Below are 16,316 nucleotides of genomic sequence, written 5' to 3'. Positions count from 1 at the left end.
AAAAATAAAGTGCTAATGTCTTTTCCCAGTCTTTTACTTGCTCATAGGATGTACCTAACAACTGCAGTGCATTCTTTGACTGAGCAGTAGGTTTGTTATGCACTATGGAAATATTAGGGGGAAATGAACTGTTTTCTCATATTGATGAACAGAATACAACTTACGGGATTCATGTTCTTTTTGGGCTACTAATAAACACTTTGCACGCAGTAGTTTTTGAATAATAATATTGTTCATTCCACTCAACAGGAATTTCTGGCATATATTTAACAGAGATAGCAACTGTATCTAATGTCTAATGTCAAAAATTTGAATTATTTTAATTTGATGTCATGGTTCTTTAAACAGCCTTGTCACTACTGCTTTTAAGTTTCATTTTGTACTTTGTGACTGTTTGGGAGGGGTTTTTTTGCCTTTTCTTTCCCCCTCCCCCTCCTGAAAATGTAGTCTTATTCTCAAACCTTCCCTCTTTGCAAGTATTCAGCCTTCTGTAGTTTGGCAATTCTGTGAACTATGATAAAATTATATACTCTAATGAATGATCAGTGACAGGAGAACTGGTGCACATATCTCTGCATCTACCACCCTGTTATTTAGGACAGTGAGGCGGCAATTGCAAGTTTATTTGCATTGCTTTCTGAAATCAAGCTACACAAACCTCCAGTACTTGCAGTACAGCATAGTTGTCAGCTCTGCTACAGTTCAGTAGTTTAGATCAGAAATTAATTTGGTACTTGGGAAAATTTGTAACTTCAAACAGTTTTGAAGTAATAAAATGTGACTTATTTCTCTTAATTTTATAAAGCTGTTCTTGCTAATTACATACTATAGGTATGGCACTTTTCTAGTGATTGTTCACAAAAAAAATATCCTTACAGTATCAAATATCAACAAATTGAGTCTTAGCACTTACCAAGTATTTTGAAGTTATCTACAAGATATGGTTTTTCATTCAAGTGACTTTCTTGTAGGTATTTTTCATGTGCTTCAGTGTCATTATGTTTCTTAAACTTAATTTGTGCCTCTGTGCTCTTTATCTCAATCAACAATGAGCAGATGCAGTCAGCGATTGGTGTGTCACAGTTTTTCTTGTTACAAAAGTAATTAATGCTTACTAACTGAACATATGCTCATTTACATCTGAAACTGTACGTTACCGTATCAAATTTAGATTCCTCGGTTGTCGTGGTTTAACCCCAGCTGGCAACTAAACCCCACACAGCCACTCGCTCATTCTCCTTGGTGGGATGGGTGAAGAATCAGAAAGGTGAAAGTGAGAAAACTTGTAGGTTGATACAGAGAATTTGATAACTAAAGCAGAAACAGTGCACACGCAGAGCAGAACTAGGAATTCATTCTCTACATCCCATTGCCAGGCAGATGTTCAGCCATCTCCAGGAAGGCCAGACCCCATCATGTGCAATGGTTACCTGGGAAGACAAATGCTGTAACTCCAGAGGTTCCCCCCTTCCTCCTTCTTCTCCTAGCTTTGTGTACTGACCATGATGCCGTCTTGTATGGAATATCTCTTTGGTCAGTTGGGATCAGCTGTCCTGGCTGTGTCTCCTCCCAGCCTTTTGTGAAGTCCCTGCCTTCTTGTTGGCAGGACAGTATGAGAAGCGGAAAAGTCCTTGACTGCTCAGCAACAACCAAAACATCAGTGTGTTATTAATATTATTCTCATCCTAAATCCAAAACACAGCACTATATCAGCTACTAGGAAGAAAACAAACTCTATCCCAGCTGAAACCAGGTTATTAATATAATTTGGGTAACATTTTCTCTGGCTATTTTATCTTTGAATATTACAGCCTTTAGCTTTGCTGTCAGTCCATAGCAGTTCCTCTCTGCAGCTTCTTCCTCCTCACTCTTTGCCCCTGTTCCATGTGGTTCTTTTCCAGGGGCTGCAGTTCCCTTCAGGGCATATCCACAGGGACCAGCCCTGCAGCTCCCTCTCTACTGAAACCTTGCCACATGCCACAGTGTGTGATCCTTTTGCTAATGTTTCTGTTCTTAAGGATTATGCTTCACAGTAGTAGAAGAGAAAGATTTGATACATGGGCTTTTTCAAGTATGTTCTATTGCTTTGTGCACGGAAAAGAACTGTTAAAGTGAATGTAGTGATGCAGTGATCAGCACCCATGGTTCACCAGCTGTGGAAGAATAATGTGGTGGTCTGGATTTGTCTCGACAGGATGGTGCCCCTGGGCCTATCCCAGCAGTGGCTTTGTGAATTAATGCCAAGATTTGTGCTGATTTTTTTTTTTTTTTTTTTACATTGAGTAAAAAGTAGAAGTTATCTGGTGTTAGTAATTTATTCTCCTTTTTTCATTTGGAAATAATTAATTGTGACTGCTTCGTATTAATTGTGAAATTACTTGCATTAGCTCAGCATACAAAGCAAGTCAGGTGCATTACTTTCTTGAAGCAAAACTTGAAGCTTTTTTAGAGAAACAGTTATGGATGTCATTGAGAATGCTGTGGCATTTCTAGATATACTAATATCTGCCTCTGTTTCTGATCTGTACTTTAGTTCCTGGTCTTCGGTTTCTATTTTGCGTGGATATTTTTACTATATTTAGAAATTTTATTCTGAATTCTTTTCTCTGTGCAGTTCTCTGCTTTGTTTTCTTGTAACACCTTAAGCTAAAATTAAGGTGTGGTGTGAACTTCTACTATTCTGGGACTGTAGCTTTAGAAATTCTTCCTTCTCTTGCCTGCTTGGGTATGTTTGAAAAACTGTTTCTCTACTAGAAGGAGTGGAAAATTATTTTTGTCTCTCATGATGACACTTCATGAATTCTTCATCGGTTTCCTAGCTTCTATTCCAATTGTGTCCTACTTCCCTCCAAAACAAGCACTTTTAAGATGCACTGGATTTTAGAATATATGTGATTAACATACTAAATTATAGCAAACACTTTATATATAATGCAACACAGATACTACAGAAACCAAATGTTTAATTGTTTAATTGAAGTTTAGCGGGGGGGAAGGAATCTTGTTATTGAAATTAAGGTTTTAAGATTTTAGAAATGCTAATGGTGACATAAAAGGCACTCATAAGGCTCAGTAAAAGATGTATAAAAGTCTGTTAGAATTATTGCAGTTTCTTTGGCTGCCCTTCTGTAAGAGACCTACATGCTGCTTGAAATATGATAGACCTCTTGGGATGTATTTGTTACGTAGAGAAGTGGTTTAGCCTATAGTTATGGCTTCTAGGTGTTGCTAAGTATTGCAGTTTAGGTTCTCTGCAGTTAATTCTTAAAGAAGCTGAATGTAACTTAACCAAGTGATTGCTGCTGCTCTTCTGTAGAAAGAATATTTATTTTCTTCGTAAGAAAACTGTGTATTGGTGTTCTTACTCCCCCCCCCGCCCCCCTCCCCCCCCCGCATTGTATTAGATAAGCCACAAAATGCTTTGGTAAGTTTTACATTGCATGAGTAGTAGATAGGAAGAGTGTACTACTGAATGCAGTGTAATGGAAAAAGGTGTCCTTGAGTAGATTGTGGAGACCTGTGTTTCAGTGCATAAGAATCTCGTGGTCATTGTCTGTCTGGTGTGGGTTGTTTTGTTTGTTTGTTGTTGTTGGGTTGTTTTGTTGTGGTTTGGTTTGGGTTTTTTTGAGGGTCTGGGGGAGAGAGGTTTGCAATCAACCCTTTTCATTGAGAAAGACTTTAAATGTAAAATGTAGGAGGGAATTGGTATTGAGGTCCGCTAATAAAGCAAAAACTTGCTCTGCTGTTAATTTCTTGACATTACTGTACTTTTGGCTGCATTAATTGCATTAATTTTGAAAACTAATCTGCCCATGTTACCAATTATGGTTCTTGGCATATTAGTTAGGAGAATCAGGTTTTTAGATGTTGAGGCTGATTGAAAACCATTTTTTTTTTTTCTAGAAAAACCAGTAATAGTACAGACAGAAGGCAGTTTTCTGTTTATTCTTAGCTTATGCTCTATTTTTATTTAAATTTATCACAGAACATGAGCATGGATAAGTAAATGGAAATTGGAATAATAGAAGACTCAACAAAAACAACCCATTATTACCCATTATTCCTTTTTATTCTAGTTTATTAAATGTTGCAGGCTACCTTCGCTTGTGTCAATAATAAGAAACTTGGTATCACCAGCTGCCAGATCTACAAAGGTCTCTGTACAGACAGACTCACCTCTGTTTTATTTGTGCGTTTATGGTGTAAATGCTGATGTTGTTGGGAGGCATTGGTAATAATGGTTTTTCATTGTGGAACTTATTGGAGATTTTGCTAACAGTACTTTTACCGTAAAGTATTTTATATACATGTTTTCTTAGACTAAAGTGTTTTTTCATAAGCTATATTTATGACCTTTTTCCCTAGTAAATTGGGAAATATTTAGTTGTGAAATTACAGATTCTAAACCTTAAAATATTTCTCATTGTTTGATTGTATGATGAAAGATAATTTGTTTATATGATTGCTGATTAAAAGGGAAGAAAAAAACAGATTGTATTTGAGACTAAATGTCATTTATCTACAAAAAAGTAGAGTATCTAATATGAAAACAATTTTTTCTCTTGCTGGGTATGTCTTTTGTTTCAGTCCTGATCCCAGGTGACTACTTCTGAATGTGGAAATGATAGAGGGTTGTTGCCTTTATTTTTATTCATTTTATCACCTTATGGGAATTAGGGGAATCAGTATTCCCACAGTCTTCCAAATGCAGGAGTCTAGAGAGAGGTGAACACACTTGCTTGTGACCAAGGTGAAACAGTAACAACGATGAGAAAAAATGAGAAGTTTTCATTAACCTCATGGTTTTCCACAGAGAATGAATTAGCATCTGTTCCATAATATTAGTACTGTTTGCTACTAAATGGCAGCGTTGAATTTTTAAAATTTGAAAGTTTGCCTTTGACACTGGCAAAGTTTAATAGATCCCTGTTGAATTAAAACCACTTGCAGAGTTTGAAAGAAACTGAGTATACATGTGTAATAGAAATGTTTATGATAGAAAAACTGGATTATAATGAGATAAAGCAGTGTTTAAATTACACACTTCAAGAGCATACATCCCAGAAATAATGAAATGCTACTTGGCTTAAGTAGGATCATAAGAACATATAAATCCTCTATGACAAAGTGTTTGGATGCAATTCAGGCACAAATGAAAGATCTGAGTAGTTCTGCTTAGTGTAGGTTGTTGTCAGACTAAACAGATTATATAGGCCTGCAATGCCGGCTGCATACCAAAACTCAGGCTGAACAGTGGTTTGTACGAGAAGCAAGTATTGCAAGTATTCCTCTTACAGAGTTGAAGGCCATAGTTGCACCTTAAAACACATCATTTAAATTGCTTCATCTTTTTGAGCTTTACATTCGCTGTTGGTCATGGAAAGACAGGTAACAGATAAGAAATTTTACGTATTTGTAGGAAGAAAATAGTTGTTTTCAGATTGGTCTTATTTTCAATTATTGCAATGAAATGTTACCTGTCTTGAAGTGGAATACTGCAGCCATAAATGGTACACATTATTTGTTTTAGGATCCCAGCATTTTCTAAACTCCACAAACTATTGATGAAAACTCAGAAACTAGTAATATGTACAAATACAGCAGGTAAAGGAGCAGGAATGAATGTCCATAGGAAAATCATGTGTTACTAAGTACACATGTCAGAACACTGGAAACTTCTCCATCTGTATGTGGAAGATATTCATTCAGCATAGTTCCATTACTTGAAATAATTATGTTTAAGAAAAAGACCAGCGTTGGCATTTGATAGTCATTACTTATATATATAGCAGCATAGTTGGAGAAGTAGGGATGGGAAGATGCTCAGGATGCCACTGTTACTCCCGTAAAAAACTGAGATCAGCTACCTGTAGACGTGGTATTAATACCACGTACAGGAGTGTCTGCGGAATTCTCAGTGGGTCTATTTTAACATGTAAACTCAACTTATGACCATTGGGAAGCTTGTGAGGTTTTACCTCTGTTTAGTGTGAATCTTTATTACTGCAACTGTACTTATTAGTTTTCTTGTCTTCTATGGGAATGGAGAATAGGCTATTTCCTCTCTCTTGTGGCTTCAGAGACTGTTAAAAGGGTTTCTCTTTGGCCTTCTTTTCTCTAAAACTTACAACCTTGGTTTGTTCAGTTTCTGCGATGACTTTTATCCCTTTTGCTGTTCTTGTCCGTAGACCTCCAGCTAGTTCATTTTTTTCTCTGGGTTGTAGACCAATGTGGTGGTTCATGGGGTTTTTCCCTCTGGCTTTAATTAATGGGTTTATTTTGTATCTAGTTTTCATGATACTCACTTAGACTTACGCTATAATTTTAAAACCATCCGTAGTGTGAGTCTTTATTGTCTCTGTAATCATGTTTACTTGTACTTTTTAGAGTTCAAACATGTTTTGAGATCAGTGAAGTACTCAAAATTTAGCAAAAGTTCTTGTTGGTGTTTCTTTTTCATCCATTGCATTTTTTCTCTTAATTTGTGTTGCTTTCTTCTGTGGAAATAGTAACATCTTTAATATTTTATATTTTTTTAATCCTTTCATACTTACTCTTAGTACTTCCCACCAATTCTGCGAAAAATTTTCTAAAAATTCTGTTGTCTTTGTTTGGAAAATATGTTGGAGAGCCTCTGCTAGTATTTAGCAACCTACAAATGGTTAGAAAACAAAATTCCAAGCCCTCTGATCCTTCATATGCCTCCACTTTATTCTTTTCCGCTAGTTATTACTTAGAGTCCCACAGAGAAAAGAGTAGATCTTGCTTTCCCTTGCAGACTTCAGAGAAAGTAACACCTCTTCTTACGTGAGTGTATTTTCTGAACAATCTCTTTTTCTATTAAAGTTCAACATATGTGTCACTTCCATCACTTTAATCACATTTTTATTATTAAATTGCTTAATATGCACTTTACAGTAATTTACAAATCTAAATCATGCATTAAAGGCAACCAAGCCATGTTCATTATCAGACGCTTTCAGGTAACACCAACTAAAAACTGTTATAAACTATTACAGTTGTATTATTTCTGAAAGCAAAAAGTAAGCTATATTCTTTCCCTCCCCATCTCCCTGCTCCCCTAATGACAATTAAGAACTCAGTTAAACAGTTGCCTTGGCTGGAGTGGAACGTTACAGATTTGCATATCCTTGGTATGCATGTACGAGTGAATCGTGTAAATTCGTAGCTTCATCACAGTTTCACTATAATGGATTTTTCTGAGACTTTTTTTTAAGGATTGTGATTCATGGTTTCAGAGTCCTAATTGTAACAAATCTCCAGGAAGCTTTTGATAACTGCTGTTGTATGAATACATGTGACATAAAAAAAAAGCAAATTACTTGCCTAGTTGATTGTCTTCATGGCTATTAACATAGAACAATTTTGTACGTTAAATTCTTTACTTGGTTCACCTCTTTAATGAGAAGATGTTTGTGAAATAGCATGCAGAACAAAGTAATTCTAAAGGCTGCTAAGTTTGGTAATACACTGAAGTACAGTACCTAAATTAGGAAGTAAGTTGTAATTGTCACTCAGTTTATACCATTCATTTGCAGTATCTTTGAGAAAGGCTGAAGAGGAACACACTACTTAAGAATAACATTTTCATATGCAGCAGTGTTATCTTTCTTTTTTCCCCTGACTGATGCAGAGTTGTGAATTCTTTAAAAGTCAACCTCTGATCTCTAGGAAGAAAAGTACTTCTATTTTAGAAATTCAGCTTCTCTGTCTCCTTTTGAGATTTGGAAGCTTCAAAGAGTCTGCCATCAGCACGTCGGTTCTGACTGAAATGGGATGTAAAATTAAAGTCCCCATTAATTCTCTGAAGTTAGTCATGCTTCACACTAAGAAAGGCTTCTACAAAAGCACTGTGTAAAGATCTAGGACAATGATGTGGAATAAGATGTAACTTAAAGCAGACTGTAACACTGACCAACAACCATGTTCTTCTTTGTCATTTTCCCCTCCCAGTCTGACCTCTTGGGTTAACTGGTATGCCCCTTACCATGCCCAGCCTTGCCATTGTCTTTGACATGTCTCTGGTATTGGCCCACAGTCATGTTCAAGCATTTGCAGATGAGATTTCCAAGATCCTGCATGCGGATGAATGAATTATGAATGAATATCAATGTCCTGCATACTGGTGAGATGGGATACGATTAAAGGAGTAGCTTCTTTCACTGAATGGTTTCTGGGTCCAGGTTATTATAACTAGTGAGCAAACTAATTTGCAGACATGTTTCATAAAGAAAGCTTTATTGTGAGGCATGCAGCCCAGCTATCTTGCCTACAGCTGCTGCTGCCCCTAGGACAAACATTCCCCCTCATTCTGCATCTGTGCCGCCAAAGCTACATATTTTGATGATTGACATGTTGTATTATGCCATGTTGGAAGTCACAAATGTTGTGAAAACTGTGTAGTACTGCATATCATAAGATGGCAAGAGAAGCAAGGAGGCCATCTTGGGCACTGTGGGCAGCCGTTGTGTAAAATTGTTCCATCATAATAATCAACTGTTCCTTCAGTAGCTTTGACTAGCTTATTCTGGCATTGCGACAAACAAAAATGATCCCAAAGGATAAAGAATACACAGAATAGTGGCTACAAACCTGGTGAGGCTTACCCAATTCCTCTGTCAGCTTTTAGCAATTTGGAGGACTTGGAATCAGAGATGTCTTGAGAAGAAGATGCTTATCTACATCGCAGTACACTGATCTAGTGTGTGGCCTGAAATTTCTGTCCAGTTATTTTAAACAAGGCAGTCTGGACTGGCAAGTGACCTGGTACTGAATTTTTGACTCCATTCTTATTTTACAGGGGAAAATTAGGCAGGGGTAAAAACCAAAAATACATTTTCCTGGGTAGCACAGGACTGAGTAAGGAGCTGCTGCTATGGCTCTGAGGAGAATTTAAAAGCTGGCATATATCCTTTAATATTTCATGAGTTGTCATGAATGCAAACATCAACCTTAATGAAATTGTTTCCTGTATTTTTAATAAGCCACACTATTTGTCTCAAATCACTCTTGTACTTAAACTATGGAATACAATATTGGTATTTTAAAAAATCAACATTAACATTGTTTAAATATGTTTTTATAGTGGACTTAGATGCACTTACTCTTAGAAGTTAAGCTCTGTGAATATTAAATCTAATTCTTAGTCTTTTTACTTCATGCTGGAGTAAGCTTAAGCATACAAGTCAAAGCTTGTGTGGAAAAACAGTTGTGTGGATCAGGTTTTTGAAATACCTCAGCAGGTAACAGCTGTATTTCAAGCAATATAGTGAAATGGCTAATTTTTCACAAGTGTTTCCTTTAAGTTTCCTTGTAGAGAAGATTCTGCCCTTTAGCAATATTTCAGAAGTAGTATGTGATTAAATACACTGTACTACAGTGTTTACCCAAAGCAAACACATCAGAAGCATATTCTTGTTAAGTGTCTGTGAAAAGTAGTATTGTACATATGTATTTGCCTATTGAATGCTATATCAATTTGTTCAATTTAACAGATTCATTTTTACTTACCAGATACAAATTCAGTCTTTTACTGGGGCTTTTCATTCCTTTCACAAATCTAATTAAATTCTGCTGAAGGATGTACATAAAAACTGTTTTGGGGGACAAATTCTGAATGGTGGTGGTATGTGAACAGAAAAAGCATATTGGTACTACATGTCAGCAACAAGCTAACAGGAAGCAAAGCCTTAAAATCCAGCAAATACAAAATCTGCAATGCTGTTAACATGATACACATGCATAGAAATACATTAAAAATATTTTTGAACTTGTTTTATACACACTATATCCCTTTAATAAGGCTACTAAAGTGGACTGACTGTCAGTCTGAACCATAGCCTTGAAGGGTTGCACAGCATATATTTCTGAGAACCTCTTCTGTGAAAGGGAAGAGTGCTAAATAGCTGTCTGCATGTGGTCCAAGTCAGTGCAGGGTTGACTCTATGGACAGTAAACTCTTTCAGGACAGCAACAATTTCTACTAGTTTGTAAAGCATTAGCAGTTTGAATAGCAGTGTGTGCATAATCAGCCTTCAAATACTAGGTTAAATTTATGGGACCTGCATTTTGTACCACCTCGTCCCCCACTTTACTTTTGCATATAAGCTGTTGTAAACTCAAATGACTGGAATTCTTGGAAGAATATGAATTGAAAACCATTGTTTTTAACTAAATTGTATTTTGAAGACTAAGACTTTAAATGTAGTGTTCATATTCCTAATGTGTTCTTTTAGGCACAACTTTTAACTGGATATTAATTTTTGGTCCTTGAAATGGTCTTGGCTATAACTTCTGGTCTTTTACTGAATTTTTATGCTTACTGTGATGGGAGTATTGTTTTTTTTTACATTTGTACTAAACTATTTTACACATGGTCTTTAAATTATTTTTTTTTAGAAAAAATAGGAAGTCTTCAAGTTAGAAATGAGTAATTCAAAAATGTGTGACATATGCAGCCCCTATAAACCAAACGGGTGTAAATTTAGCCATGAATTAAGTTGTAACATAAGTTTTGTGTATGTGTACAAAAGATCAGAATCATCTTTCTGACACTTGTGTTATCCCTAAAAAAGCAAAATATTAACTTGTAGTGCTTCAGAATTGTTATGGTTTTGGATCAGTTTTAAGAATTTTTTTTTAATCATTTAAGAGGTATTAATCATTTGAAAGCTCTGCTATCCTAAAATTAGGATACTTTGCTTTTTGAGGTGTTGGGTTCTTGAGACAAACATCTGGAAATAATGGCTGATTTTCTAAATTAAAACCTTGAGTCTTAGCCTTTAGTGAGATACCCTTTTGTCTTTGATTTTGTGTAGCAGGTTATTTGGTTAAACTAAAGTGGTACCAAATTACCATAAGGTAAGTAAGGTTTAAAAAAATAGTAGGCAGATAAGTTTCCAGACACTTGTATTTGCCACAGACTTCCCTTGCATATTTCCCATCTCTGTTTGCACTTCTTTTACTGCTCTTTTCAGAAGGAAAGTTCATTACTCTTTATTTAGTAAATAATGTTGACAGTAATGAACCAGGTGGCATTAAACTAGTCTGTACTGTTTGCTTGGGGGGCAAGGATTGTCAAGTATTAGAATACTAGCTCTGGGCCTATTGGTACACTGAATTCAATTAATTTTTCTTTTCAGATGTTTCCCATATAGTCCTATATAAATTCTAAGCTCAGGATCTCAATGTCTTAGGCACTTCAATTCTGCCTGAACCTAACACTGATGAAATTGTGTTTTCACACATGTCCCCAGACAGTGATAATGGAATGCACAGATTTGAATTACACCTTGTATGTGTCAACTCAAAAATGTTATTAACCATTTCTTTCTTCCCTAATATTTTTTTAAAATTGTTTTCCCTGTTAAGAAACATTCTTCCTTGATTTTTGGAGTAGTGGTACAGGTGCTCAACTCCTGGGGCTTAAAAACTGTGAGGTCACAGTAGCATTCCTCTGTATGCACTTACATATCTACATCCTGCCTCTGTCTGTGTCCAGGAATATGCGCTCACAATTATTGGTTCATGATGGGTAGCATGGAAAGCCCACTTTGTGTGTTGACTATTGTTAACCTCATTCTGATACACCTGTTTTCTCTTATAAGCAATACTGGCTTCCCTTTCCACTTCAGAACACAAATAATCACATGCTATTTTAACTACATACTGCTCTTCTCCTAACACATCAGTTACTCTTTAGAACCTCTGAAGTACTATGCAGAATTAATTTCTTATTCTTTGTTATATGCTTCAGACAAACAGTCCTTGCTTTGTATTTCTTCCTGATTTCTGATTGACGTGATTCTGAAGACTGCACGGTGATAGTGCTGAAAATGATTCAAGACAAGTAATGCAGTCTTTGTTACAAGGCCAGCTCTTTCTCAAATTCTTCCTTACCTGCCTACTTGACTAGATGATTTTTGAGGCTTCCAACACTAATTAAACACATGGGTTTTGTAAACTTACTCAGGGTGGTTTTGTAGCCATTACCACATAAAAGAATGAATCCTATCAGTAATTGCTAATTTAAAAATATGTAAATCCTCTCAATTTTAGGTCAGTCTGCTCTTCTAACAAATACAAGAGTGTCTTGCAAAACACCTAATCAGAAACTACAGGGACTACTGACCTCGCAGCTTTAGACATATCGAAGTACATACAGTTAGTTGAATCTTGTTTTAACACATAACTCAAGACGGTTGGATGAAGTGTCCTTTAGCTGAATATTGCTCATTATATGCTGAAATATTTATGTAACCAATATGCAAATGTGTAACCAATTGGCACTTTAGAACTGCCCTGAGTATTGATAAGATTTTGTATGTAATGGCCGTTACTTTTCTTGCTGGCATGCTGGATTTATTCCAGCATCCAGACTTGTGCAACTCTGTAATAACATTTTGTCTCTGTGTGCTAAATTTGACTCATTTGCAGGCACACTGGGTAAAGAGCCATGGTTTTGGGATGACCGTGTCCAGCAAAACCTCCAGGAATTTCCATGTACATTAAGTGAACATTTAATAAAGAGTCGTTATTCCTCTGATCTGTTGTTAAATATAGAGGCCAACAGGAAGAAAGACGAGAATGTACAAGTTTTGGAACTGTAACTGTAGAAGTAATAATGAAAAAAAAAAAGTATAATAACATTTTCAAAAATGTCTCCTAGATGTGGACCATGAATTACCGATGTTCTTCATATAGACAAAATTCAAAATGGCGTGATTATAATATTTTTGTGCTTAGTGCTTGAAGAAATTTTGCAAGGATATATGTATTAAATTTTGGTAAATAATTCAAAGCATCTTTAGTTGAAATAGATGTTAGAGACTTAATAATTAAAGTATTGGAAAATATTCCTGATATATTGCTTCATCAAGCTTTCATTAATTACTTTTGTGGATGGTTTTCTCCTCCCTCTTTAGGAGCTGGGGGGCAACCAACAACTTCTCTTGAGGTGTTGGAAAGAGAAATTGGTAGCTGAGTGGTGGACTTTTTTTGAAACTTAATTAACAGTTGAAGAACATAAGTTGGAGTTAGTAACTTGGAATATAGGGAAGTATGTATTTGTCATAAAAACCTTTAATTATTATTGTCATTTTATGTGTCTCTGCATTGAAGGTATCCTGAATTAGCAACTGTGTGCAGAAATCCCGATACTATAATTTTGTATCCTGGAGCTGATGCAACAAATTTGGAAGAATTTGCTGTGAGGTCTTCTGGTCCATCTGTTATGATCATCATTGATGGAACATGGAGTCAGGCTAAAGATATATTTTACAAAAATTCTCTCTTTCGGCTTCCCAAGCAGGTGAGTTGTAATATGTAAATTAAAAATTTCAAGTGTGTTTAATAGATGCTTACCTTTTTGTTAAAAAGAAAATAATGGAAATATTTTTTTCTCGTCAACTGTAACCAGCTGACAAGATAAGGAAAACTTGAACAATTAAAAAACCCAATCTGTTAGATTGTCAGAAATATTGTAAATATTGAGGCATTTCACTTTGTCACTTGAAATTTGTTTGTGTTTGTTTTGAGTTAATGCATCTAACTTCATAGTGGATTAGTGTTTAACACTAGTTTGCAGTTTCCTGTTTATTTTGCTTTTTTGAAACTTCTAGGAACTGCAAACTTTTAGTGTGAATTCACAGATATGTAGGTATTCTGAAGTATTTGTTTCTATCAGCTAGCTCAGTTTTGGTCTCCAAAATCACATATAGGAGCAGTTTTGCTACAGACTGAAGTGGGGCAGACTTGATCTCTTGGGTTCTTGTAGATGGCATGATGACTGCAAGACATTTCTACCCATATATTGTTAAAATAATGTGTCTTAGAGGGAACTTTTCCAACATGAATAAAAACATTGCCTACTGGGTGGTATAGACAAGGATTTTGTTTCGGTTTCTTAAGTATTTCCATGAGATTAGGATTATTTGTCCAGGAGTAGTTTATTGACAAAGCTGCCATTTTTATTCAAGGGCATGATTGAAGTACTTTGCAGATAATATATTAATACTGATGGTTTTACTAATGGAAAATATTCTCTTCATTGTTAGATCATCTTTTAATCAGTTAAGAGATTACTCTGTCCCTTCAGGAGGGGAAAAGTAGTGGCAACTTGCAAACTTCAAAAACCCAAACTATTATGTCAATGGTGTTAGAATAATTTAAATTGAATACTGTTAGTCAACATGCTGCTAATTCAAATAAATAGCTTCTCTAATTCTAAGTATAGATAATTTGCTTTAGGGTTATTGACATCTGTTCTATATAAAATCTGGGAATTGCTTTTAGGTTCTTACTATAGTGTGGCAAATAGATTATATTGGTGTAAGTAAAATGGAAAAGTAGATTCTAGGTTTTAGTCCAGTTACTTTGGCCTTCAGAGGAAGATGGTGAAACAGGTGGAATTTACAGCTAGGAATTTACGGGATTCATTTCAATGTATTTCAGTTTAACTGCAACTTTAAGAATGGATTTTATGGAATTTATTCCACTGCAATCAATTTCAAATTTTGCAGAACATCTGTCATACTCTGAAACACCTAACCATAGATACATGACTTGTCTTTAAGTGAGAAAGTGTTTCCATTCATAATCTCTTTAGTTGGGCCCTGCTGAATTTGCCAGCAAAAGTAAAAATCATGAATGCTGTAAACTGGCTATTCTCAAATGTAGAGTGTACTCCTGAGTAAGAAAAAGCAGAAGAAAACACTTTTTCCCAGTCTGTTCACTTGGAGTAAGGGGTACAAAAAAGAAGTGGAGCCAGCACTGTGCCCTTATGGCCAAGAAGGCCAATGGCATCCTGGGTGTATTACAAGGGGAGTGGTTAGTAGGTCGAGGGAGGTTCTCCTTCCCCTCTACTCTGCCCTGGTGAGACCACATCTGGAATATTGTGTCCTGTTCTGGGCCCCTCAGTTCCAGAAGGACAGGGAACTGCTGGAGAGAGTCCAGTACAGGGCAACGATGATGATGAAGGGAGTGGAGCATCCCCCTTAGGAGGAAAGGCTGAGGGAGCTGGGTCTCTTTAGCTTGGAGAAGAGGAGACTGAGGGGTGACCTCATTAATGTTTATAAATATATAAAGGGTGAGTGTCAGGAAGATGGAGCCAGGCTCTTCTCGGTGACAACCAATGGTAGGACAAGGGGCAATGTGTTCAAACTGGAACACAGGAGGTCGCACTTAAATATGGGAAGAAACTTCTTCACGGTGATGGTAACAGAACACTGGAACAGGCTGCCCAGGGAGGTTGTGGAGTCTCCTACTCTGGAGACATTCAAAACCCGCCTGGACACCTTCCTGTGTAACCTCATCTAGGTGTTCCTGATCTGGCAGAGAGATTGGACTAGATGATCTTTCGAGATCCTTTCCAATCCCTAACATTCTGTGAAAAATAGGTCATTCTTCTTGTCTGTTCCTTTAAAAACTTCCAAAAATAGTTTTAGCTTTGTTTGCCAAAGCCACTAACTAACTATTCCTGTTCTTTTGAAGCATACCTTTTTTTTTTTTTTTTTTTTTCCCCTAGGAGAGATAGATTCATATCTCCAAAGACAAGATCCAATGTTTACAGCTGAACTCCAGCCCACTGTTCCACAACAGCCCTTTTCTAATATTTTAAACTGTGTTTAGTGCCCCTTTCTTGAAAATAACTTGGGGGAGGTAACTTGTTCTAGGTAACCTTCCTTTTTGCTTCCCTTCTTATATGTAACTGCTCTGACAGAACTTCCTCTCAGTACCTACATGTACAAAACGTAATCTCTGCAAAACCTGGATCAAGCAGAAGTGTACCGCATATATTCTAAAGGTGTTTTTTTCTAGTCATTTAAAAACTGAATTATTTACTTCTGTTGTGTGTACTTCAACTTTGAAGAGCTGAAGTTCATGCCAGCTGAAACTTGATAATTGTTTTAGCTTTTTTTTCAGCTGACAGATTTTTTTCAGTAGTGGATTTGATTTATCGGAGGAGCAGTAATTGGAGCATATTCCAGGTGATTACTGCTTCATGGTACTTAAGTGCAATCTCTTGTCTGCATAAAGTCAGTGTTTTTGGCAGATCAGGTCACTAAGAGTGTTATAAGAGAGGACTGTGTAAATAATCCATTTTGTTTCTGTCTCTCTTTGAGGTACCATTGTCTTTGATTTCTCTTTCATTATGATAGTGAGAGTAGGTGTTGGACTTTTACTTATTTAGTTTAGATTACTTCCGTTTCTTAATTTTTCTAAACTGCTTTCACTGAGGAGCATGACTAGAAGAAACAATCTTGGTTTTAAAATTCTGTTCTTAAATGTTTAAAAAT

The 16,316-nt window shown here is 36.2% G+C and overlaps 1 protein-coding gene across 1 annotated transcript in view; it reads left to right on the top strand.

The window, feature by feature from the left end:
• The window catches only part of DTWD2 (DTW domain containing 2), a 92,164-nt gene that overhangs the window by 41,047 nt on the left and 34,801 nt on the right, over positions 1-16,316 (top strand). The window contains exon 4 of the mRNA XM_082075597.1: positions 13,141-13,330. Within this exon, the coding sequence (XP_081931723.1) occupies positions 13,141-13,330 (190 nt within the window). The remainder of the gene's footprint in view (positions 1-13,140; positions 13,331-16,316) is intronic.

Source organism: Streptopelia decaocto (assembly GCF_964273445.1).
Source record: "Streptopelia decaocto genome assembly, chromosome: Z".
NCBI classification, from domain to species: domain Eukaryota; kingdom Metazoa; phylum Chordata; class Aves; order Columbiformes; family Columbidae; genus Streptopelia; species Streptopelia decaocto.
Note: the sequence above shows the minus strand (reverse complement) of the source record. Positions and strands in the feature narration are given on the sequence as shown.